Source organism: Melospiza melodia, chromosome 4 (genome assembly GCF_035770615.1).
Source record: "Melospiza melodia melodia isolate bMelMel2 chromosome 4, bMelMel2.pri, whole genome shotgun sequence".
Lineage (NCBI taxonomy): Eukaryota > Metazoa > Chordata > Aves > Passeriformes > Passerellidae > Melospiza > Melospiza melodia.
Window position 1 is genome coordinate 13,660,817 of NC_086197.1, and position 26,796 is coordinate 13,687,612.

The 26,796-nt window shown below is 43.9% G+C and overlaps 1 protein-coding gene across 3 annotated transcripts in view; it reads right to left on the reverse strand.

The window, feature by feature from the left end:
* Positions 1–20,369: 20,369 nt before the first annotated feature.
* Positions 20,370–26,796, reverse strand: part of LRP6 (LDL receptor related protein 6) — a 116,035-nt gene continuing 109,608 nt past the window's right edge. For all 3 annotated transcript variants that reach the window (XM_063153962.1, XM_063153961.1, XM_063153960.1), the window contains one exon: positions 20,370–26,132. In XM_063153962.1, coding sequence (XP_063010032.1) covers positions 25,832–26,132 — 301 coding nt within the window. In that variant the 3' untranslated portion in view covers positions 20,370–25,831. The remainder of the gene's footprint in view (positions 26,133–26,796) is intronic.

Sequence of the window (26,796 nt, forward strand, 5' to 3'; positions counted from 1 at the left end):
TTATAAGGTTCATTTTGCAACTACCCACTTCTTGCAATGTCTCCCTGCCTTCCAGCTGTTTTATTTTGCCCAAACTTTCCTTACTTCTTTCCAGCAAATAGGGAAAAGTCTCTCAAGTAGCTTTACTTCTCTGAATTCGTCACTCATTCCCTCACAGACCTGAAATTATAAACAGCTGTCTACAAAAACACAATTGCTTTTGAGTAACCAATGTTAAGGACTCCTGGAGAGGATTATGACTTCAGCCTGTGCACAGGGAGAGGGACGGGGTGCCGGACACAAAGATCCTGTGGCAGTGAAGTTTCCCTCAGCCTGAACAATAGAGGGACACGTGGGACGTACAGAGAATTCCTTATAAAGAAAACGCCTCTGGGTTTACTCAGGAAGCTCCAGGAAACCAAAGGGGAATAAAAAGCCCAGCAAAGCAGGTCCCCCACTGTGTCCCCCAGGTATTTGTGACAGCAAGGAGAGCGACCCATGCAGATGGGTCCAGGGAGCCTGCCAAGGAGGAGATGCCTGGGGCAGCGAATCAGCCTCTCTGGGCCAAGTGACTCCATCCAAAAATGCTGAGGTGAGGGGAACAGGGTCACTGGCACCAAGTACCTTCAGAGGAGCACCTGGCCACTGTCAGCTATTTGGGCAAGAAATGTTGTTGCATTTACCCACATTAACTGCTCAGGAGTTGAGATTTTCCAGACTTATGCATGAGCAAGTAAAAGCACAAAGGTTATTTTTGTTAGCAGAAATTAGCTCCAAATAAAACCCAAAGCGACTTCCCTGCAAACTGTCAGGAACTTCCTGTGGAGAAACCCAAGTGCTGAATGAGAAAACAAGATTGACTGTTAGTGTGGATGCTTTCAAGGTTTAACTTCTCCATAACTGTTTATGTGAGTGTATTCATGTAGACTTGAATTTTTCCTACTCAGTGGTGATGACTCTGGCCAAGCAAGACTCAGTGCTTCCAAAGTGCCAATATGTAGGTGACCTCAGCATTCCTATTCACAAAACCACTGTCCACTCTGGTACTCCCACCTGCCCAAAGACAGCTTGCAAACAGAGCATTCCAGATTACAAACAATTGTAACAAAATCAGCAGCAAACATCACCATAAAAAGCAAAGTCTGTTGTCTGCTTTCACACTTTAAAAACTCTTTATATTTTTGGTCATGAGACAAAGCACTTAATCTTGTGCAAAAGGTATTCTCTAAATGCAAACCACTGTCTGGTAGACAGATCTCTAGCAAATTATTTTTCTGAAACAAATGAGCATTCATTTGTTTTGCATGCAGGCATGAATCTGGATGCAGAGTTCATCAAACTATCCATCACAGCACCACTGCCTCACTATAAAAATGATTCCAGCCTTGGAGCGTAGCGCCATCTGCAGAAGTGCTGCTTTCCTCGGGCTTACACAGGCCATGCAGTGTCTTGTGAAGAGAAGAAACATCTGTTTTCAAAAGCAACATCTTCACAAGAATCAACAGGGCACCTTTCCCCCCTGCCCCTCTCTTTAAGGTCCATCTGTATTAAGGTCTTTCTGTATTTTGCCACAGGAAGAGGAGAAGGGAAAGGGAGTAGAAAAGGCTTCTCCATTCAATGGTGCAGCACTAGAAAAACAATCTAGGAACAGAACAACCATATTTTTAAAATTGAAGATTTTGTCCTTCCTTCCTTCCTTCCTTCCTTCCTTCCTTCCTTCCTTCCTTCCTTCCTTCCTTCCTTCCTTCCTTCCTTCCTTCCTTCCTTCCTTCCTTCCTTCCTTCCTTCCTTCCTTCCTTCCTTCCTTCCTTCCTTCCTTCCTTCCTTCCTTCCTTCCTTCCTTCCTTCCTTCCTTCCTTCCTTCCTTCCTTCCTTCCTTCCTTCCGCCACCTTTTGAAGACATTGATACCACCACTGCCAGCTCCTCTACTTCCAGCTCAGTGGGTAAGATCAGGAATGTCTAGGTGTGGAAGATTATGTCTCAACTACTTTCATGTCAAGAGCCCTTGGGGTATCTTTTGACACACAAGTTAGCAGTACCAGTTTTAGCTGATATGGACACTGTGTTCCCTCTGTGCCCACGCTGTTTGTTCCTGTGCCCAGGCCAAGTCCTCTGTTTCACTTATGCAAGTGTTCGGAGCATGGAATTGATCCCACTGAAGACTAACTTCCCCCCCTCCCTGCCCTCCTGCACTTTCTGTTTTTCCTGGCTCTCAGCTGGAGCAGATCACTTTGTGTGCAATCACACAAAGGGTGGTGCCAGCAAGTGAGGCTGGGAAGCAAGGAAGGGGTTGCTCCTCTTGATGGCAGTGGCAGCAGCTGGACTGACAGTGACACTAGAGGCACACACAAACCACTGTGCAAGAGCAGGAGAAAAACATTGTTCATTGTTCACTCACGCTGAGGGACATCCAGCTCCAGGCAAACACCCATAGTAGAGGAAACTTTAGAGTAAATCAAACAGTTTTTAAATAGACTGACAGAGGACACTGCAGCAGCACTCTTCAGCCTCTGATAGAGGAGCGAAGGCCACGCTCAGCTGTGAGCTGGGATGGAGCTGTGCAAACCACTCTGGGCCTGCTCTGCTCCCAGGCTCCTCTGCTGCACCATCCCACAAGGAAGGCCCTTAATACTTGGTGATGGATCAGCTCCTCCAGCTGGGTAGAAGCTGCCCCCCCATGGGGTGAGAGGTGTGAGAAGGCAAACTTTGATCCTAGAAATTCTGTGGAGCGAGGCTTTAAACTAAAATTGGTAAGGAAACAGCAAAGCACAAGGCCTGAACAGATGAACAGACAGCAGGCAATGGCAGCCACAACCACAGTGTGTGAGGCAGGAGCAGGGAGGCTGGAAAAGCTGCCCATGGCTAGGGCACACACATTAAACAAGGCAAGGTTTCCTTTCCAATGCAGAAAAATAAAAACACCTGTTCTCCCCTTCACAAAAATGGTTAGCAGCAAAGTGTGTCTCCCTAAAGCACATCCACCGTACCTTGTCTCTCACAGCTTCACCACGACGCAGCCCAGCGTGAGGGGGAAATGTCACGAGGTTTGTGTTCTCCAGACAGAGGATGGGATCCTATGGGAGCATGGAGGGAAATTGAGGGCTGCTGAGGAGGGTGCACAGGACCTGTGAGGCCCGGGGCAGATGTGCCTGTGTGGAGCTGAGGAGCACAGCCACACTCGGGGTGACCAACACCCCCGGAGCCGGCCTGCTCCCCAACACCGCGCTGTGGCACTGCCATCCCTCACGCCACTGCCCCGGGATGGCCCACAGGGAGGCTGGAAAAGCTGCCCATGGCTAAGCACACACATGAAACAAGGCAAGGTTTCCTTTCCAATGTAGAAAAATAAAAACATCTGTTCTCCCCTTTCTCTCCCCCCTCACAAAAATGGTTAGCAGCAAAGTCTGTGTCCCTAAAGCACAACCACCATACCTTGTCTCCCACAGCTTCACCGCCACTTTTGAACTGATGCAGCCCATGAGAGGGAAATGTCATGGGTTTGTGTTCTCCAGACAGAGGATGGAATCCTACTGGAGGACGGAGGGAATTTGGGGGTCTGAGGAGGATGCACAGGATCCTGGGGTGTGCCTGTGTGCAGCTGAGGGGCACAGCCACACTCAGGGTGACCAACACCTCCAGAGCCGGCCTGCTCCCCAAAACTGCGCTGTGGCACCGCAGTCCCTCACGGCCACCACCCCGGGATGGCCCGGGTGCACCCGGGGTATCCCAGCACTGTGCCGAGGGTGTCCCAAGGGTACCCCGGGGTGTCCCAGCACTGTTCCGAGGGTATCCCAAGGGTACCCCGGGGTGTCCCAGCACTGTTCCGAGCGTGTCCCAAGGGTATCCCAGCAGTATCCCGCGTGTATCCCGGGATGTCCCGGCACTGGCCCTTCCACTGACGCTTCCATGGCGCCATCTGGCGCCGCCGCGGGAAGGGGCGTCCTCGCCGGGAGCCTCTTCCGAGTTAATTAAAATTTAAAAAGTAATTAAAACGAAATTAAAACAAAATTTTGACATGCAGTTAAAAATAATAAAAGTTAAGCAAATCCTTGGCCTGTGTCCTGGCTTTTGCTGAGTCCTCCTGACTGTCAGGCAGCTGTCAGAGCAGCCATGTCACCTTGGCAAGCGGTGGATTAAAGCACCTAAAAGTGATCTTGGTCTTTCTAGGAATTTTCCCATTAAGAAACACAGTGCTGTCACATGAGGGTGGATAACACCCCAAATTCACAGAGGAAAACCCCAAAGAAAGGGGCTTACTATAAACCTCCCATCCCAAAGCCTGTGGTGGGAACTGCACTGTTACCCTCTATGTCAGAGCATCCCTTCCTCAGGAGCACCCACCAAGCCCTGCCTGTTCAGCGGTGTTCACAATATTGTCCACATTATTATTCAGCTAAGAATTTCCTTTTCCTAAAACATGATTTTAAAGCCCATGGTGTCTTTGGAGCCATCAGTATCCAGTTATGGAGCTTCCTAAGCTGAATTCTAGGCTGCAGCTGAGACTTCAGTGGAAGAAACACTGCATGAATTTCTGCCTCTGGTGGCACCTAAATAAACACCCCAGATCTGAGGATGACAAGGACACTTGCAACTCCCATGTAAATAATTCATGGATTGATCTATTGCCCTGTGATCTGTACAAGGCTGGCCATCACTACACACTGTGCTGCCAGTTTCTATGGAAAACCAGGGAAATAGAACTTATAAAGCAAGCATTTATGAATACATATTTATATCTATAGATATAAGTATAGATATGGTAAGGTAAGATATACTTGCAGGACAAGTATATCTTACCATTTTCTGGAGAAGCAATGGTTCCTTCTGCTTTCTCTGTGCTGCTCTCTTCTGGCTTTCCAAGATGTATATGAAGGAAGAGAGAAGTAATGGAATTTCCTCAGGCATCAGCACTTCATGACACCAAAATGTAAATTTGCTCAGCACTCATTGATTCTATATTCTACACTCACCAGCATCCAAAGTGCTGCTCACCTCTCCAGACTCCCTCCAGTTCCTGAGCAGAGGGTACAACAAGGCAGCTGGGACTGGTCCTGCCTTGAGTCATCACAACACATTCCCTTACAACCCTCAGGAGGTTACAGCACTGGCTCTAGGACAAATTAAAGTAAGTTAGGTCCCAGTCAGAATTCTACTGCCTCACCCTCATTTTTCAGTGAGACAGAGGTCTTTGGGTAGTGCTAGAGCTGGTTTTTCAACAGGGGAAGAAGGGGAAAATCCCAATGAATTTTGTGAGGAGAAAGGGACAAGAAATTGAATGGTTCGTGAATGTTCAGACTGCTTATGTGGAGTTTGTGAGGGGAAAATCAATTTTTACTTGTCAAATTGCTGGCAAAGAGAAGTGCCCCTTAAATATGCAGGTTTCAGTCTCAAGCTCCGGGCAAGTGTGCTGTCCTGGCACAGCTTCTCTGGTTAGGCATAGTCGAAAAGCTTTTCTGTAGAACGAAGCCACAAAGCACCGGGCTGTGTGCACAGCGCTTAGACTGCCAGGGGAGGGTGGCTGCCACTCGCCTGCCTCTTCAATTGACATTAGCATTTGTACGGAAGGAGTTCATGGACACCTTCCCTGTGCTTCTACCTAGTCCTCCTCCAGCACTCCGTGGACATTCCTGCACTTCCCTTCTGACTCTGAGATCCAGAGAACTCACTCGATGGCAGCTGGAGAAGAGAAGGGTGGTAGAGAGAGCACTGCTGAGTTTGATGTGGTTTACATGGCACAAGGGGAAAGGTGCAGCCCATGGCTGGCTTTTACTCCTACAGCCTATTGCTAAGGGAGCAGCTGCTGAAAGATGTCAGGAGAGTTGTGAGAGTGAAAAATGGGACAGCACGTCTTGCTGAGAAGGGGAGTGCCTTTCTTTTGGAGAAAGAACGCTTTGTGTTCCACAGAAACCTGCCACAATGAACGTTTAATAAAGTGCTTATGTCCGCGTTTAGAGATGAGCTCCCACGGCTGCAGGTTACATTTTCAAGAAGCAGGAGCACACGCAGCTGAGTGTGCCTGTGAATGAGCAGTCGCTGGATTTTTGCAATTCCATTCGCTGCACACAAAAGCCCGGTGCTCTGCTGCTTCATTCCTCACCTTCCGTGATCTGCACAGGACTGATGCTCAGTGAGAATATTCAGCTTTGCTGCTTTTCAGAGTCTGTACTACCGGTATGCACTGTGACATCTCTCGGGATCTCTGCCTTTGCCAGGCTGGAATGTGCCCGCTGGTACAAAGAGCTGGGGAGGAACGGACAGAGAGCACAGTGGTGTGACAGCAGTTTGCAGGCTGCCCTTTATCTCCTAAAGTTATAAAAGATGGTATTTGTCACATAGCCCTTGAGCTGTGATTGGGGCTGGCAGGGACCTCTCAAGGTCCTTCATACCATCCTTCCCTCTGTCACAAGTGGGCTGAATCGATCTTATTACTGAAAACAAGTACAAGGTAGAACCTCCAGGGCACGAGGGCAAATACTGTCATGAGAAAACCATCCTTGTCCTTTCCTGGCATGGAAATGCCTGTTGGCAGAGGAAAGCAGCACTGCTGCTCACTCCAAGAGTGAGCTTGGATGGGGAAAATGAGGTGTTCCTGCTCCTGAGATGAAGAAATGTAGTAGATGATCTTACTCCGGCTGCAGTGACCAAGAGGTATTAACAAGCTGCTCTTTTCTCTCTGCTGTGACACCAGTGCAAAAACAAGTCTGTTCTTAGAATGGGGAGGTTGATCTTTAAAAACAAAAGGCTCAGGGATTGTGGGGAAGGGGCTCTGAGTCTTTAAAGCCAGGCATGGAGGAGGCTACAGGTCATTACTTTATTTTTATAGCCATTATTATTTTCTGGATTTTTTAAAAAATGCAGATGTTTGAAGGGCTTAAGCAGCCCTCAGCAAATAAAATGCTCTTTTCTTTGCCAGTGACTGTAAGATTTTCAGGAAAGGACAAGTATCCTCCCATGTGTGTGGATGACATTCAGCACATGATAAACATAACCTGAATATAAATGATTGGTACAAAAACTGGTAATAGCCTGACTTGGTTAATAGTGTTATTACTAACACATTCTAGACACAAAAACAATGCTTCTTTAAAACCTAGATTTATATATATAAAGAATCCATTATAAAGCTAATCTCAGGCAGCTTCCAGAAAATCTCTTCAACATTTTCAGCATCTCTATTCAGTGAATAGAACTTATTGAATTTCTCTTTTTTTTACCATGTTAAGAAAAGAAAACAATAGTCCTCAAAAATTGTATGAACCTACTAGAAATAGTGACACCTGAAAATCCTAGGAGCTGTCAGATACATAACAACAACAACAAAATCTTCTTACATATAGATGCACAGATTTCTGTTAAAATAAATTGAAAGTCACTTTGAAATTCAGATAGTTCTCACTACATCTGTCAAGAGACTTCAGCACAGAAGTTGACTTACACCTGATATTCTACTAATTAAATCAAATAGAAAGTCTTCTCCTAATAACTAATTAGAACCCTAATTTCTATTTTCAGTTTTTTGGGCACTTCTGACTGCAAGCTGCTTCTGAAAGTGAGACTTTGCCTTGGACCCTTATGAATGTAAATACCCAGCATCATTTCTCAAAAAAATCCCAAACCCCCACCTTGCTCTCCAGAGCACGTATCCCTCTGCACCCTGAAGATGACATTTCATTTATGTTGTACCAAAAAAGAAGCAGCAGAAGGCACAGAATGGGAATGGGGACAAATGGAAAACGGAATTTCAAAGTTGTGTGAATTTCTGTTATTTAAGTATCTTGCTTTCTCCCAGTTTTGGATGGATTGCTGTAGACAATTTTCCTTGAATAAAATATTTTGGGTCAAAGCAAAGATAAGTGTTTTACTTAACTCCATTTCTGCATTTCTGGACATTGCCCCCTAAATGTAAGCAGCCCAGCCAGAGAGGAGAGGTTGTTCCTTAGGGAACCAAACCCAGGGTTTGGTCACAAAATGTGACCTAAACTACAACTCCCAGGAAGAAAAGCAATACCTGATAAGGCAGTTGTAATGTAATTTGATTTCAGTGTGATTGAAAACACATGTCTGAACATACCTTAGACCAAAGATAAAATACCCCCATTTGGTCTGGGAGGGAAAAAGACATTTCAATTTCATATACCCTTGAAGAAGGATTTTTTCAGTATTCACCAAAGCTGGAATAATATCAGTGAGAAGATTTCCTGGTGAGCAAGGTGTTCTGTGTCTCCATGCAAGTAAATTGTGTCACTAAATAACCCTCACAAAGAGCCTCAGATCCAGTTTCAAAGGACAATAAAGCTAATCACAATGCTCACTAAGGATCTCTTCACTCCTTGAGAGACCAGAAGTTCCAAACATTGTTTGAAATGACAACATTGACTCTTCTTTGCTATCACCTACATCTTGAAGTTTCCAGCTGGAAAAACACATAGAGGACAACACTGTTATCAGGAGAGACCATAGCCCAGGCCTCAGACCCACTGACATTCCCAGGAATGTTTTCCACAGCCCTCCACCAAGCCCACTGATCCAGCCCCTTACATTCATTTACAGAATGAAGTCCCTCATGGTAGCAGGGAGTTTTGGAAATTTACAGCACCACAGGAGTGCTAAGCCTTATGATTAATGGAGTAACAAGAGCCAGAGAAATGAGAAGATTGGAAACTCAGTATCCCTGTCTCAGAGGAAAAGACCCTTATGCACAAGGATGATTGGTTTCAACTTAAATGGAAAAAGCAGCTTTTATTTTTGACCTTTAAAAAGGGTAGTGAGTCCAAAAAGGATTGCTTAAAATGGATATCCCAAAATTCAGAAACCATGGTTCTTTCTGAAGAAGTAAAAGATTTTAACCTACATTTTCCTTTGGGAAGTACTGTCTTAATTTCACACAAAACAATAAATTCATAATATTTCAATCATTGAGGCTTATAGATCTGCCATCAGTGTTGTCCACCAAGGCTTCTTCCACTTGCTAGTAGCTGTGGAAATCATGGCAGCTTAGCTCACTTAAGGGCACTTCTAATTCTGATACAGCATTTTTCTCTGACTGGAAATCTTGCTAAAATACTGTTTTTTTTGTTGTTGTTGTTTTGTGGTTGGTTTTTTTTGTTTTGTTTTGTTTTTTGTTTTTTGTTTTTTTTTTTTTTGAGAAAATCTGATCAAAGAATTGATTCCATTATTCCATTTGACCTGTGAGAAAAACTAACCAACACAAATTGCAGCTGCGTCAGCGTCTGAGCCTCTTGATTCAGATGGTTTCACTCAGCCCATGATTTCCAGTCCCACTCGAAACCATTTTTGCATTCACAACCATCAGCTGCACTGTGTCAAGCCGTGTAAGAACACTGTATGTATTTTCTGCTTGAAGCTCATGAAAGCTTTCTGTTCTACAAAGGAATAAAACCAAACCCCATGCACACTTACACGAGGATGTGTTCATACCATCCCAAATGTCAGCAGTCAGCAGTAAGCAGGAGGAATGAAAACTTTCCCTTGGGCTGAGTTACCTGATGGACAGTGAGTTCATCTCTGCCTGCTGAGCTGTGGTAGCTGCACATCCATCCAGGCAAATGTTTTTATCTACATGTGGAAGAAAATATGTGGGAAGTTACAGAAACTCTCTCAGTGTGCCTCAAGAAATTAGGCAATAAATGGGATCACAGAAGAATCATGGAATGTTTTGGGTCAAAGGGACACTGCAGATCCTCTAGCTCAACCCCTGGCCATGGTTAGGAACAGCTTCCACTATCCCAGGTTGCTGCAAGCCCTGTCCAACATGAGCTTGTACACTTCCAGGGGTGGGGCAGCCATCTGGGCAACCTGTGCCAGATCCTCACCACCCTCATCCTTAAAAATTTCTTCCTTATATCCAATCTAAACACACCTTCTTTTATAAACCATTTTTCTTTTTGCTGTACTGCAGGATCTGGTAAAAAAATCCCTCTCCAAATTTGTCTTTGCCCCTTCTATGCACTGAAAATTCCCAGTAAGGTCTCCTCAGGGCCTCCTCCAGGCTGAACAACTCCCAGCTCTCCCAGCCTATCTTCACACAGGAGGTGCTCCAGCCTTCTGTCCATCATTGTGGCCTCTCCTGGACTTGCTCCAACAGATCCATGTCTTTCTCCTGCTGAAGGCTGGATGCATCACTCCAGGAGTGGTCTCACCACAGTGGAGTAGCAGGACACAATCCCTCCCTCACAAACAGGAATGTACAGTAATGGATAATTCAAGAATCTGAAACAGCTCAGTGACGTCAGGAAATTCAACTCAAATGAGAAAATACTTTCCAGAGACAGCTGTATATTATTTTTTAGTCAATGCCTCTCTCATATTTCACTATTAATCCAGAAATTTACACATTTTGTGGTTTGGGTTTATTCTTATAGAAATAAAGGAATTAAGAAAAACTTGCTTAGAGGGATTTTGTCTCAGTGGCTTTTAGGGAAACACTACTACATGTCTTATTGAAAAGGCTGGGAGAAAAGAGGACGATACTCAAATGTTTTGCTGATTCCCATGCTCTGGAAAATATCCTTGGCACTCAGGACAGATCACAGCCTACAGTATCCTACACCAAACTGGTAAAAGGACAGGGTGGTGGGAGACTGCAGTGTCTTTACCTCATAACACCTGAACTGTGCTGACTGCCAGTCAGAAGGAAGACAAAAAGTAGCTGTAAATAACAAGAAAAATAAAAGTACACAGATTTCACCCATGCAGTGTACCAAAAGAAATCCAGTCCACAATTACTTTTCTACTGGCAGCTTCACGGCACAGCTTGAGGTTTCTGAGAGCCTGGGTGCCACCGGAGCAGGCTGCTCCATAGGAAAGGGAGCCAGGAGCTAGAGATGACAGCAAGCAGCTGGAGCAGCATCCTCGTGGGCACAGGAGAGCCCCCAGTGCCTGTGCAAGGTGGGCAGGGCTGGCTTGGTGATCCCTGGGACAGCCAAGAGGCTCAGGAGGAGCCAGGTCTGGACTGGCAGAGCTGCAGCACCAAGAGTGAGGGCCTGAGCGAGATGGGACCCTGAGCACAGCAGGGAAGATGAGACAAAACACTTCAGAAAAGCTCCATCATTTGATAACTTAAAAGAAAAAAAAAAAAAAAAGAAGAAAGTTTCCATCTAAATTTTCCATCTAAACCAAAGAATCAAGGGTAGCAGCACTGCTCAGAAACAGGCTTTAATGCGTGATGTATCTTTGTGTGACCTCCCCTTGCACATTTCATTTCTGCTTCGGCACAGTGACAGTGCCAGGAGGGGCACTCAGCCGCTTGTCGGTGCCTCGGTGTTCCCTGGAGCTCAGCGTGTGTTTCACTGCTCTGGCCGGGCAGAATAGCCCAAGCCCTTCAGGCCGGGTCGGGCTCTGGCTCTCCACGGAACTATCCCGGCCTGCGAGGGCCGATTCCGAGCCGAGCGAGGGCGGCTCTGCCGGGGCCTGCAGCCGCTTCCCCCACCGGGTGTCGCTGCCCGACGCCTTTTCCCGGGCCGGGATCGGGGCCGGGGCTGGGTCGGCGCAGGGAACAGGCTGAGGCCGGGGCTGCGTTGGGGCCGGGCCGGGTTGGGGCAGTCCCGGGGCCGGGCCTGGGGCCGGGACCGGGGCTGCGTTGGGGCTGGGCCTGGCGCCGGGCCTGGGGCTGGCCGAAGGCGCTGCTCCAAACCCCCCGTACCCCCGTGAACTCTTTAAAATTAATGTTATACGTGTTGTGTTAGAAAGTAATGCTGTATTAATTCTCTTAAGTAGTCTGTAAAATCTAGTTTTAGGTTATAAAAAGTGTTCAAATAGAAACTATGCGCTGTAGGATACTTTTTTTAAAGAAAGGACTAGCAGCGAGATAGCAGCCACAGGACACCTAAATCTGTCAGAGAAAAAGACTTTATTGCCCTCTATCAGAAGAAACGAACTTCTTCCCGCCTCGAAGGCGCTGTCAGGATTCAGAGGAAGAAGTTCATGATGACCAGACAGAATCCTGTATTTGAATGGAATTTATGCATCATGTATGAATATGCAACAGGCTGTTGTTTTTAAGGGTTAATCCTCTGTTAACAGGGGTCCTTTTTCGGGCTCATGCTGCTCTTTGTCTCTATTGTCTCATATTGTCCTAATTAAATTTGTCCAAATTATTATTACTCTAACTGTATTACTATTTTTATTACCATTTTATTACTATTAAACTTTTAAAATTTTAAAACAAGTGATTGGCGTTTTTCACACTGGCATTTATTGGCAGGTAATGTGTGGAGGCACCGCTGACCTGCCCGTGCCCAGCTCTGTGCCTTGGAACCCCTGCACTATTGTTGCTGGTGAGGAAAAGCCGTAACTCAAGCCTTTCCATCTCTCAAAAGAAGTTCTTTCCCTCTTTGATTTATTTTTCCCTCCTGGAAACAAATATTTCCTGTCAGCAGAGGTCACAGTCTCTTCCCATTTTTAAGGGGAATCTTCTTACACTTTTGGCTCGATACATATCATAAAAATCAACATAGTTTTAGTCTTAATGTGAGAAACGTCATGAAGAGACTGAGAAGCTGAAGAGAAACCAAATGTGAACATCATGGAAAGTGGGGAATTATACTGCCAGAATATTTGCTCTTCTATCTTCTTTCAGGAAAGGCTCTTGAAATAAATTTTCCTTGTGAGACAAAGCAGTGGGATGAAAATAGATAAACACAATGAAGAAAAAATAATTAAAGCACATTAAAAATTATATTGTATTGTCTCTATCAGAGTTTCCCCTTTACATCCATCTTGCCTACTCTGGGGCAGTTTCCAGTTCTGTTTGAAAAAGCTACTGCTGAAATGAAAGGAGTCAGATCACACCTTCCCTTACACCCACATCCACTCAGGCTGGCTGTAACACGTTTAGAACTATCTCTGTTCTTATACTGCTCTATAAAGGACAGTCAGGTCCCTCCACCCAGAGGTTTTAGAAACCCAGAACTCCAGCCAAGAAAGCAAGCTGGCTACAGCTTCTCCTATGTGCAGCCAGGGCTGGCAATTTGCAAACATGGGCTGAGGCACTATTCCCTAATTACCACCAGAGATTTAAAAGAATCAAGGAGTTTTGTTTTAATTTTCAGTTTAAAACCATGGCCAGAATGGCCATCTCAAGGGTGTATTCTGAGGTGGAAAGTGGCAGAAGATCACAGGTTGGGTGAGTGGCTGCATGTTGGAGGAGGACATTGCTCCATGGGTAGTGATGCTGCCCCAATCCAATCCAATCCAATCCAATCCAATCCAATCCAATCCAATCCAATCCAATCCAATCCAATGAAAGTTATTCTTTGGCAGTATATTTCAAAAATTATGCAGGACAATAAATACAGCTGTGGTTATAAGATCAACACAAATGCCAAGTGAAAAATGGACAATTTTCCCCATTTTTGTTGTGATAGGACACGGAACAAGGCAATAATTTCTATGGGAACAGGGTAGATAAAACGGGGCAGAGTTGACATTAGTTTGGTTTTGCTCAATCTTCTCTCTTCCTGACTGTTTCTATAAAATACAAAAATACAAAAGTTCACCTTTAAACCTGTGGTTTAGTTCTTTTTTCCTGTTCCCTTCAGGCTGCCCTTCCCTTTACTGGGCCTCAAGTACCACTTCCCTTCCCCCCCACCCCCTGCCCTCCTTGTAGTGCTGGAACAAATATATTCTGCATCAGGATATGGGGTATGTTTGAAAAGAAAACAAAATTTGAAGTTTTTGCAGTTCAGGGCATGACAGATCATTAATAATCCTTAATATGCAAGCTTTCCATCTGCTATTCTTGCTCTGAGGTCAGCTGGTCCAAGGAAAGCAGGAAGGAAATAGGAAGCTTCAGTGAACATGAACAAAAAGCCTTCTATAAGCCTGCAATGTATATGTGAACCCCAAGCTGCTATTCCCTAGAAAATCCAAAGTTCATTCTGCCCATATTTCTATTCCTACTAGTAAATTCCTCTGTTGGAAGGAAAGGCACCAGGATGAGCTCATCCATGGAACATCCTCAGATGAAGGTGCAGCCCCAAGTGCTTTTGTTCTCCTGGTCCTGGACAAAACAGAGAGATGTGCAGTCAACCATGTGAAGTTTAACAAGGGCAAGTGCCAGTCATATTTCAGAGTGACTGGCCATGCCTTAATTTTACATTTATCTTTCACAAGACATCTTTGTGTTCTGTTGTAGGACCCTCTGGTGCCTACTTGGGGTGTTCCTGCAAAAGGTAGAGAGATTTATTGTTAATACAAGAAGTGCCACTAGGGATTTTTCTTGCATATCCACTCAGATCAGCATTAGTACTTGTTGTATCAGCAAGCTGAGGTTTAAAACTTGCTGATTGCATGGCCACAGTGTTCCTTGCTCCAGCAAGTAAGCAGGAGGCAGAAATACTAGAAAAAAGCCTTCAGTCAAACCCAAATATTTACTTGCCTGTTGCTTACCTTTGCTCCAGCTCTCAGGAAATGATATTCATTAAATAAATCCAGTATTTCTCCAAAACCAGGCTGATGAGTCATAGAAGGCATCCTTGGTTCTTCTCACAGCATCACAGAGTTTTCTGTTCAAATATGACATGAAATGAACAACACCCACACGCTGAGATGTCCAAGGCAAAAAAGGCATTTATTTCTGGACCTCGATATTTATAGAATTCCAAAAGTGACAATGGATTGGAGGATGAAATTGCCACCTCTCCAACCAACAGTTCATCAATTTTCTCTTCTTCCAGAAAGGAATGCAGATCAGAAGACTTAAAAGAACTTTAAAAGAACAGAGTGACAGTCTTCCCCTTCTTAGGCTGCCCAGGGGTGAGCAGGATGCTGATGCTGCTCCCAGCTCCTGCGTGAGTGGCAGAAAGGCAGCAGGCAGCAGGGAGGTGAATTGCAGGCAGGCACAGAGGGGAACAGCTCCATTCCCCTGTGCTCAGGCACTTGTCTGAACGTGGATTTACTGCCTGGGACTTTGCTGCTGCACGGGCTCACAATCTGGAACAAGCTCAGGGTTAAAAGTTCACAGCTGGGGTGTTGCAGTGTGAGTGAAGGGTGAGAACCAGGCACACACCATTAGAGCTGATGCTGTGCTTGTCTGTTATCTGAATCTGGGATATTCTTGCCAGGGGTGGTGCAAACTCCAGCATTGAGTCAGGAATTCTGGTGCTGTGCATGAAATCTCACACAGCAGGTTGTGGGATGGAGTTAGGAGACATTCTGGGCTTGCAGCTACTGCAATCCTTCCTAGTCAGCCCTCAAGAAGGTTTCTCCTGTGTCCCATATCTTGCTCCACTGGGTACCTGCTGCAGCCAAAGTAGAAAACTTTTCACTGTACAAAATGCAGAGATGATGCATCTTCCTGCCTGGGGAGGTGGAAGTGATGGGTTCCAAAAAGATCTTGCTGAAATCAGCAGCTTTACTGACTGATATTATCTCTATGCTGACTTTTAAGCTAATCTCCCCCTCATCTTTCCACCCCAGAGTCCTTTTAGCAGACCCATGCCAAACATGGCTCTTTTCTCTTAGGGGAAGCTCAGATGCTTCCCAACCAAAGCTGGCATGCTGAAAGAGAAACCAACCAAATTCATCCCTGGTTATTGGAGGGAGATAAATTTCAGAAGTCTAAAACCCAATGTGGAACTTTCTGTCTTGCCACTGCAGTGGTCCTGCCTCAAATATTAATTACACACAGCACTGCAATGGAAACTTTGGATTATGCTTATGGTATCTTTCTTATTTGAACTTGAATTTTCTTGAATGACAGCACAAGGACAGCCCAGCTCCCTACCACCTCAAGCCTTAAAACACAATACACAGAGCTCCATTATTAAGCTTAAAACTTCCTAATATCTCACTAAATATATTTTTCTGCAGCTTGGAGAGTTATTCTAGACAAGTGTTAATACACAGACCATTGTTCTATTTGTCTTTACTTTTCTACTTTTTACATACTTTTTCTCATGACCAATCTTATGGCTATTGCTTAGCTCTAAGCACAGTTCTGCTGTCTCTGAAGCCTGCCTTTTGCAGCTTTCTAAAAACCCTCAAATTTTATAGATTCCCACAACATCTACACCCCATCCCACGTCCCTTCAGCCCCTGCTCCCTCCTGGTTTGCTCCATCTGTACACCAGTTTGGAAGAGTGGGGCTTCCTTTGTTAGACTTCCACTGTGGCCAGGCCAGGGTAGCTGTTGCTGAACCCTCCCAGTTCTCAAAGAAACCCAAGGGCTGCTGAACACCAGAGGTCCTGTGCTGTGATGGGGACCTGAGTACACAAAGACCTAAATTTAGTCATGAAAGATGACCCAAACCTTGCACGTTTAAACCCCAAACATTGAAGGTTTAAACTCCAAGCCTGAAACCCAGGCTGGATATTTAACAGAGCACAGAATATCTCCTAGATCCTAGGTCCTGCCTGAAAATGGATTTCTGTCCCCCCAGGAACTGCAGGTGCTCTGTTGTGCCTTAGCATGAAGCAATGTGTGAGAGTTCTAGCAAGGGCAGAGTTCAGGGCTGAGGTCACCCCTCTGCTCTCAATTAAGGCAAGTAGGAAAGACAATATTCCATTTTTGAGTGCTAGGGCCTGTCATGTTGGACACAGTGTCTGCATTCAATTAAAGAACACAAATTGGCGCTTAGTGCCAGAAGGAAAACCAAAATGAGGGCAAGTTTGATGGACCAAAATAAAATGTGAGACAGGAAAGATTTCTCACCCCCACAAAAATGTTTGGAATACACACTGGAAAGAAACTTCAAGAAATTAGTGGAAATGCTTTGAAAGGGGTGTGACTCACCATCACTTTGAAGGCTAAGTTTTCTTTTTGCCTTCTGCCTTTGGAAAAGGTTTTAAGATTCAGAAAGTGTATTTTGGGGTAACTTTCCTTTCCCCTCAGCACCCCAGCACCTTGTGTTTTGTACTTCAGCTTTGGGGAAGGGTTGAGGCTGCCACCTCCTCTCCTGCTTGGACAGAGCACAGGAAAATGCAGACCCGAGTGGAATCACTCACCAGGGCTCTCACACAAGGAAAAGGAGCAGGAAACCTGCAGAACATCCACACTGCCAGCATTAAATACTAGGGGTGTTCAAAAAAGGGGTGGAAGGGGTCATATTTTACCTACAGGTAGTGGCTGAAGCAAAGCAAGGATGAAACTGGAAACAACTCTGGGAACAAATCTGGTGTTAATACCATGCATGTGAGCTCCAAGTTTATTCATGAGGATTCAGTAGGGACATTATCAAGCATCTCATCCTTAAAGAAAGTCAGCTAATTACCTTCTGGCCTCAGGCTCCCTCCTTCTAGCAGCCCAAGGATGGGTGAAGATTGGTGTTCTCACAGCTATCACAGAGGTGAGCATTTTGCTGTAGCTGTTCCCAAGAAGGATGGGCTGTCAGCTTCTTGTGCACATTCTGAAATGAAAATCTACATAAAACCAAAAATCCACCATCTGTGCTTTTTTCTGAAAGAAAAATGCAATAAAAACAGTGGAGATGGCTGAGATACACACACACACACATATATATATGATATAAAATACATTAAAACCCCACAAAGAAGTAAAAGATGATAAGTTCAGATCACTGAACTTATTATGTCTGGAAGGAACCAAAGCAGAAATCATTAACTATAAAACAGTAGCAATGCAGAAGGAAAAGAACATTGAGAGGAACATTCTTCTCTTGATGCTGCACATGAAATTCAATTCCTTCCAAGGACTTTCAGACTTACAAGAAGCAAAGTACTTTTGGACATAGGGGAGGGATCTTAAAATTTAAAAGAATCTTTGCTTGCAGTGCTTTTTGCTTTTCACCAACTCTTCCATGTCACAAAATAACACAGGAATAGGACTGGCCGGGGATAATTTCAAATATGAAGTGGTCTCACACAACTGTGCAATAGTGAAGATCATCTGCCAAAAACAAAACCAAAAAAAGCTCACCCTAAATCCTTTTCTCTGGAACAATCTTTTTAGAGACTTACAGCTGGCTTCCAGGGCATGCTGGAGACTAAATCCACCAAGAAATCCACCAAGAAATCACCAAGTACCTGCTGACAGCAACTGCAGTTAATTGTGCAAAATGACAAGTGCCAGCTCCACTGGAAAAAGATGTTGGAGAAATCCCACATTAAATCATGGATCTGAATTGCCAAGCCCTCCCAGCTCTACAGGTGCTTTGCCCATTATCTTTTACACTCATGGAAAGACAGAATTTTTATTACCAACATAAAATTAACTCAAAGAAATTAACAATTGGGACATGATGGTTACATCTCTTGTTCTTTTTGTCCTCATTTTGGAGCCATGTAAAGCTGAAGGACAATACAAACATTAAATGAGAAGAGGAAAGAAATTCCCATGTGGCCAAAGGAGCCAGGTATCCTAAACAACAGAACTCTCATTTCTTCCTTTCCCACCTGTTCCCACGTGCCCTGTGCTGACAGAGACCTGCAGCTCTTCCTTACCTGCTGCCATTTGCTAAAATCTGTCCCTCTGGCTTTATGACAAGCCCATGCTTCTAACTTTTTACTCCTAAGCATTTTTTGGATCTTTTTAGGAGTCACAGAGATGCCAGTGAAGGAGACAATTGGTAACCCTTCCCTTCCTTTTTCAAAATTTGAGGAAATCTTCCACTACTGAAGTTGCAACACAGAGTAGAGAGGACCTGTGGCCACTTGCCATCACACTGGAAGGTAAGAGAGAGAAGTGATTTTTTTCAAGTCCATCAGCCTTCTTTATTAGTGCTGCTGGTTGGTGGAACAGTTTTCTATAAGAAGCATCTGAAATTGGGTTTTCTTCCATCAAATAATGAATCCCTCACAGCTGTGCTTCAGAAGATCAGCCCACATTAGGCCATCTGCACAGCAATACTGCAGCCACAGGGTTTCTTAAAACATTTGCAGCATGGAAAGAATACAGTGGCATTTAGGGAGGAATCACTCTGTATCAAACAGAGCATTCCCAAAAACCACAAAGTTAGGAAAAATGGATATAAACACCAATAGATTTATATTTTTTAAGCATCTATTGCCTCATGAGCCATTTAAATAAAAAATTCCTCTCCAAACTCTTCTCCTGTCCACAGTGGGTGTCATATTCTGGTAATTTCTTCCCTGACTTTTCAGCACAGGATGTGTTTATCTAAAATCTGGCTGAGTGTCAGGACTCCCCTGCTGCTCCCTCTGCACAGGAAGCAGAGTCAGTGCCAGCAGCACTCCCAGGGGTGTGATTCCAGAGCCAGGACAAAGGCTCTGTGCTAAGGAAGGAGCCACAAAAGCTCAGGGAATGCTCTTGGAGGCCAAGGTCTGGTGCTCCTTAGAGAGGCAGGGGGGGTGTAAGGAAAGAGGCTGAACACAGGTGCAGCTCACAGGGGAATTTTGGGAGAGGGAAGGGCTTGCTGAGGTGTCTCACATCATTCCCAATGCCATTTCCTCTTCCAGCTTGCCTGCTCCCTTGTCCCCTCACTATCATTACATAACAAATTACAACTGCACAGACACCAAATGTAGCCACCATCGTTTAAATTAAGAAAAAAATAAATAAAGGAAGGGCTGTTGAGCCCTTTGCAGCCCAGCAGCAATTCCCAAGTGGCATTTTAAGAGAAAAACACAGCACCCTGCAGCTCCAAACTAATGGTTGTTTTCCAAGGTGAAATCAATGTAACACATTGAAACAAAGCAGGCACAGCACCCTGGCTGAGGGTGAACAGGAGGTGTTTTTACACTGCTCTGTGAGATTGATAAATGCACACCCTGACTTACTGATGTGGGAAGTGGGTGACTTGTCCAGGCCTCCATGCAGAAAAACTGGAGCCGCAAAAGAATCTCAGTACAGTCAGATACAAACTAATACAAAACCATGTGATTTTTTCCAAGACCAGTGGATGCAAGTGGAGTGGGGAATTCCACTCCAGAACTGGTTCTTCTCCAATTACTTGTTACAGCAACAGGATGAGGGGTTGGGGGAATTTCTTTTACATTTTGAAGTTAAATGCTTCTCTCTTGCTGAACATTTCAACAGAGATTTCAAGAATCAGCAGTGTCCAAAATGGTCACCTGGCACCTGATAAAGATTCATTTGGTAAAACAATCTGGTTGTTATTATCCTGTAAACCAATCTCAGGGATCAATAATTGAGACTTTAAGCTTTAAAAGATCATCAGTTGCACTTCAAACCCATGTGTCTGCAGAGCCTTCTACAGCATTAGAAAACTCAGCCCATTCTGACTTTTATGGAAAGCAAAGACACACATTGTACATTTAATTACATGTCCTCCAGATGCTGAAATAAAATGAAACATACTTCTCCTTTTTCACTCTTAGTTTTATTATAAAAATCAACATTTCATTTGTTACAACTCAGTTTATAGTAATAATTGGAAAGGATTTTTGTACAAGGTTTATATACACCGTACAAGTAAAGCACTTTATTTTACAAAAAAAAAAAAAAAAAAAAAAGTTAGTGAATGAGTGAATAGGGCTGGCCAAATGTTGGCCATTATAATATAAATACATCCTTGCAAAGCACCATCGTACTGAAGTTGATGAACAAGAGACACCAGCTGGCTTTAAGACAATGACAAACAGTGATTAAAGCTTACCAAAAAAAAAAAAAAAAGAAGAACAAACAAAACAAACCAAAAACAAAACAAAGAGTTAAAATCTGAAAGCAGCACCAGATCCTTCACTTGCAAACAAGGCTAGCTCAGCTTAAGCCTGGTGGTATCCTCTTTGCAAAAAACCATTTTTCCACTGACTCTCCCTGCATGGTTTAAGGCTGCAGCCATTTTAATCAGGGCTTCAGAGCTGCCCCTGGTTCATTCAAAGAGGGGAACACAGGGTCTCCAAGAGTTTGTAACAACTAGGACAATCCTGAATAAAACACCAACATTTTACTCACCCTGCCCTGCACAGATTCACAGGTGTGAATCACCAGTCCCTATAAATGCTACAAATCCCTTCCCTTTTTAAAGATGGAAAAGAAAGGAAATTTTGGATCACTACTGTATTTTGACTTCTTTTAAAAAATAAATCTACTGTTTTGTAGCCCTTTTCAAGCTATTAGTTCATTCCTAACTTATTGGCAACATTTATCTGTCACCGGCTGTCAAGTTAAAGGTTAATTTTCAAGCCATACCAACACCAAAATGCAATTTAAAAAAATCTCATTGCTAAGAAAGCAATTTCTGAATAGCAATGCTTAAATTATTTTTGCACTCAATGAGCCAGTTATTTTTCTGCTGCAGAACTAATCACAGTACAGGTTCAGAAGCAGATTCTGTCACTAACAGTACTGTGTGACAAACATGCTCAAGGCAAAAAGGTCAGGAAAACAAAGTGATTGATTTCTTGTTAAGAGGTATTTTGAAGAAGTCATCTGATCCAACAGCACGTGTGACCAGGGAGTTCTGTAGCTCAAGTAGTTCCCCCTAGAGTGGTCCTAGTTAGTTAATTAATTAATCTGACATTTGCCAAGTAATTAGGAATGGAAATAATATTCAAGACAGTGGCCTTTTCTTCATCTTAGCACAGGTTTAACTACTTTAAAGCTTAAAGTGTGTTTAGGACTTACCAATGAAGCCATCTCTAGAGAATAAATAAAGAAGCAATGCAGAGCTGGAGACCACAGCACCATCAAGGCCCATTAGTGTAATAAATAGGAATGACAGGGATTTTCCATGTGCACCCTCACTTGCAGCTGACTGCAGCACCTGCCATGCCAAGCAGTTTGGGGGCAGTTTTCTTCATAATTACTCTAGGGCTGCAGCAGACTGCTTTTCATGTCCTACAAAACACAGAGGAGCTTTACTCATCTGCAAAATGGACTCCAAAAGTAGGGGAGCAGTGTAAGAAATGTGCTTCCTCTCCTGGCAGGCCTGACAGAGCATTAAGGACTCAGGTGTTCTGCTGTAAACCTGGCCAAAAGGAGCCCAGGGCAGGTGAGACACAGCAGGACAGCACTCTGGCAGTCAGGGAGGCTGAATCCATGCACAAGGGAAAATGACCAGCTTTGGGTTAAGTGCCTGGTACTAAGATTTGGGTACCTGCACATGGGGAGGGAAATGCTGGGGCAGAAATCCAGAATTTACAGCACAGAAAGTTCCAACTCACAGCAAAGTGAATCCTTTGATATCAAATTATGTATTTTGCATTACTGTAAATATTAAATTTAATGTCTGTGCACAGGTTGCATTAATTTATACTCATGGAGAGCATTCTTTATTTCAAATGCAGATGCCACGTGCATGTTCCATTTATCTCATCCAAGTTATTTCCTAACAAATACCTTGGTATCCAAAAGCAGTAGCCATGAACTGCATGCACCATGACATGCCAGGTATACCTTTAAAAGGTAGACTTAGCTCTCATTAATGCTGCCATTTAAACATGCAATGTTGGTTTTCAACAAATGATGCTGTAATTTGTTGATTATGCTGTAATTATGCAGTCTTGTTTTGTTTTTTAGCTACAACAGACTGGGCATGCCAGCTGCTCCCATCACCAGCCAGCTCAGAACTGCCCAGTATCTAGAGAGGAAAAAGTACAAAAGGTCCCTGTGTTAATGCCCTACTGAACCTGATGCTGTAGGATAAGGAGCTTTATGCTTAACTGGAAGGACAAGGAGCAATTTCCACTGCCATCATGCTACAAACCCACTTCAGCAATGTCCTGGATGGGCATATCTGCGTTATCTATGGTCCCAATACCTCAGTCAGCTGGAGAAGGAGAAAATATGATCCTCACTGAGGGAAGGAGAGGATATGAATCACAACTGGCTCAGTGCCAAAGGGGAACAAAGAGAAAATGTTCAGTCTCAGCATTTATCTATTGATAAAGTGTCAGGTGTGGGCATCAATGCTTTCGTAATTTGGAGATCTGCTCAAGAGGAGCTTCACAGATCAGCACCTATTTCAAAAATTTACTCCAGATTTACTGAGAAAATACATGTATTTACAAAATCATATCACAGCTTCCTGCTCAGAAGAGGACCAGCCTGTTCTCTATGCTGGGCATTTTCAGACAATGGAAAACCCCAGCCTGTCCCTTCCCCTCTCATGAACCTCCCAGAGGCACCCAAAATATTTGATGCACAAATTGAAACATCTGTATCAGAAAAACCTGATCAAATCCTACATGGAATTCTATGGCAACACCACTGACTTCAGTTGGGATATGTGGATGTGAACCAGCACAGGAGGCAGCAGGATCCATATGCAGAGAATGTCTTTCTTTTAAACAAATCCTTGCTTATAATTAACACAGATTTACCTGCAGGAAGCTCCCTCCAAGGGGATGCCTCAGTGAGGCAGCCCAGCTGCACCAGAAAGAGGATACCACTCCTTAAGCTCAACCATCCTGGACTTTTTAAAAAAGAAATTGGCACACTGAGAAAAAAGCATTTTGCAAGAAGAGACCATTGCCATTGCAGTACAAGCACTTGGACTGAGATACAACAATACAATATTCTTCTGAGTTCATTAGTGCAAGTTTCCACATGTGAACCCCACACGGAATGCTGCACATGAAAAAATGTAAACAACAGAGAAATTCTAATTCTCATTGGTGTGCCAGCCTCACCCCCACCCTGACACACCCGCCCTCCCCCCTTCATATAAATGGTTTTCAGTTCCCTTATGGTTCACAACACCCTCCTCAACATCCATCCTGCTGGACAACACAAGGAGGCTTCTCCACCAGCAAGGAAGAGCCAGAAGAACAGCTACCACAATTCCTAGAAACCTAGAATGAAGCTGGGCAAAAAACCCCTCAGTACACCATCTTCAGAGACCAACAGCAAGAGCCTGGAGATCATCAGGCTTTTTAAAGGTATTCTGGACTAGAGGAAAAACTCTTTGTTACAGATGGAATCCCAATGAGAGTTTTCCTTGGAGCTGAAACCAAATGAGGATCCAGTGCTCCAGATGAGTGGCAGCTAGCAAGAATAACTTGTCACTAATTTTGTCAACAGTGTCAACTGCAAGCCCATGCCATATTTTCAGATAACTTCTCTTTTAGGTGAAACTGGCTGGGAAGGAAGCAACAGAGAACAACGAAACCCCAAAGGCGCCTCTGGAAAGTTGCTATCCCCATTCCATAGCCAAAGGTGAGGAGGCAGGAGCTGCCAGGACCTTTGTTTTGAGAGAGAAGACTCAGAGGGCCAGTCTGTGAAGGCACTGAGCACCCTCATTCTGTGGATGTGATGTCAGAAGAAGGTGCAAATGCACAATGCCATCTAAGACCAGGTATACTGTGTGCTCTGTTGCAACAAAACAAATTCAAAGCACTGCACTGGAGTCCAAGAGGAGTTAACAATATCCTAGGCTGCCCCTTAAACCACACAAATAATGTTTTCACTTGATTAATAATCTCCCTGTCAAAACCACCGTGGTGAGGCTGATGGGAGAAGGGGCTAAATATGACAATATACAAAAATAGAGATGTGAATATAAAATGGTTTGGTTAAGAATATCTTAAAATTTGACATTCACAGCGGTTAATACTTAAGTATTAAACTCACACCACGCAAAAGAGGAGGTATGTCAAAATCATACTGAGAAAAACTGGCTTTACCTAACACAAAGAAAACGAGCAGTTAATACAGCAGGGGAACCCCTTCCAATGATCAAAACATCTATTTTTCTTATGGACAGTTGTTCCACTGAAAGTTAAATGCTTCCTTACTAGGAAAAAAATAATATATATATTTATATATATGATTTGTATACTGTGATATCAATATACACTGAAAGTACTGCAAGGATATATTATTCATTTACAGTAAAACTAACAATCCATGGTTAAATTTATAGATTATAAATATGCTGTCTATATTATATGTGGTATAAAAATATTTGACATTTTGTGGGCACTAGGTCAAAATAAGATTTTCTTTTTTAAGGGACTAAAAATCATTCAGGTATATGCATATTACCCTTGTCAATGATGTGAGAATTGTACTGACCTGGTACAAAACAGAGTCCTACCATGCTGGCAAAATGAGGAGGGTAATGTATAGCATGATTAGCATGATAATCACTGCATGACAAGGCTAATTAGGAGAAAACCCGGCATTTACAGCAGCCCAGTTCTAGCAGTACTTTAAATAGAAATATCATGAATTTAAGTGACACAGGCAGGAAGAAAGGATGAAGAAAAGACAAGAAAACCTAACTGGGATTAAAAACCAAATTTTAAGATACACCCAACAAAAATAACTGAAATTCCAGACGAGGGGAGAAAGCTTTAAACGCTCTCATTTGTTAAATGCATTAAGGAAAAACAGAGGTGCATTGATTTAAAAAAGTGTGCAATTGATTTTCTGGATTCACTGCTACGACTGCTGTATTCCTGTAGAAAACAAAGCCCTTTGTGTAAGGTTAATATCTGTCCTGACTGCATTTTCAAGTTTAACTTTAGTTGCTGGCCCTCTGCAGTTAACATAGAGGTTATTTGGCTACTTCCAAGTATCTATGGTATGCTGCTCTGAGACGGACTTCTTTATTATTAATTACTTTAAACATTTTTGGTATTGACAAAACCCACGTATCACCTCACCGGACAAGAAACACATCCCAGTCCTTCCATTTCCTTATGTGCTCAGTCACTTCACTGGATTAAGGCATGTTTTTGTGTTCCATTTGCAAAAATAAAAACTTTTTGTACAAACGTCTGGGTTCTTTTTATACAAAAATTTCATTTCTTCTTATGGCACAAGCAGCAGCTGCTGTTTAAGAAAATATATAAATATCCTTTTTTTTTTTTTTTTTTTAATTCTTCTGTACAAATATCTTCAGTGCTCCTCCCCACATTACCTGTACACGCTCGGCTCCCTCCCCCCGTCCCCGGCGGAACTTTTTGTATTTACAGCGCGGCGGGCTCGGGGCGGGGGGGCCGCGCCTCAGGACGAGTCGGTGCACGGCGACGGCGGCGGCGGGTACAGGTGGTGCGAGTAGCTGCGCTCGGTGTACGGCGACGGCGGGCAGCTCTCGCAGTTCTCCTCGGCGGACAGGTACTGGCTGCGGGGCGTGGGCGGCGGCGGCACCGGCTCCGAGTCGTAGTTGAGGTCGCTGGTGTAGCCCTTGGCGGCGGCCGAGGCGGCGGCGGGCGGGCGGCGGCTCGGGCCGTAGTCGCTGTCGCACACGTCCGTGCTGCAGGGCGTGGTGGGCGGCGCGAAGTGCCGGTAGCTGTAGGGCCGGTAGCTGTGAGGGGACACGGGGCGGGGGAAAGGGTCAATTTTCCTTTCTCAAGGTGGAAACAGAAAGTGATAAATACAGGGTGACCTCTGCGGTAATGCACGGCAAATATTAAAATGAATGTTATATGTGTTGTGTTAGAAAGTAATGCTGTATTAATTCTCTTAAGTACTGTGTTAAATATAGTTTTAGGTTATAAAAAATGTTCAAATAGAAACTATGCGCTGTAGGATACTTTTTTTAAGGAAAGGACTTGCAGCGAGATAGCAGCCACAGGACACCTAAATCTGTCAGAGAAAAAGACTTTATTGCCCTCTTATCAGAAGAAATGAACTTCTTCCCGCCTTGAAGGCGCTGTCAGGATTCAGAGGAAGAAGTTCATGATGACCAGACAGAATCCTGTATTTGAATGGAATTTATGCATCATGTATGAGATGTATGAACATGCAACAGGCTATTGTTTTTAAGGGTTAATCCTTTGTTAATGTGTGTCCTTTTTCGGGCTCATGCTGCCCAGAAGAAGGTACCCGGATGTCTGTAACTCTTTGTCACTATTGTTTCACCTTGTCCTAATTCAATTTGTCCAAATTGTTATTATTCTAATTGTATTACTATTTTTTTATAACCATTTTGTTACTATTAAACTTTTAAAACTTTAAAAACAAGTGAT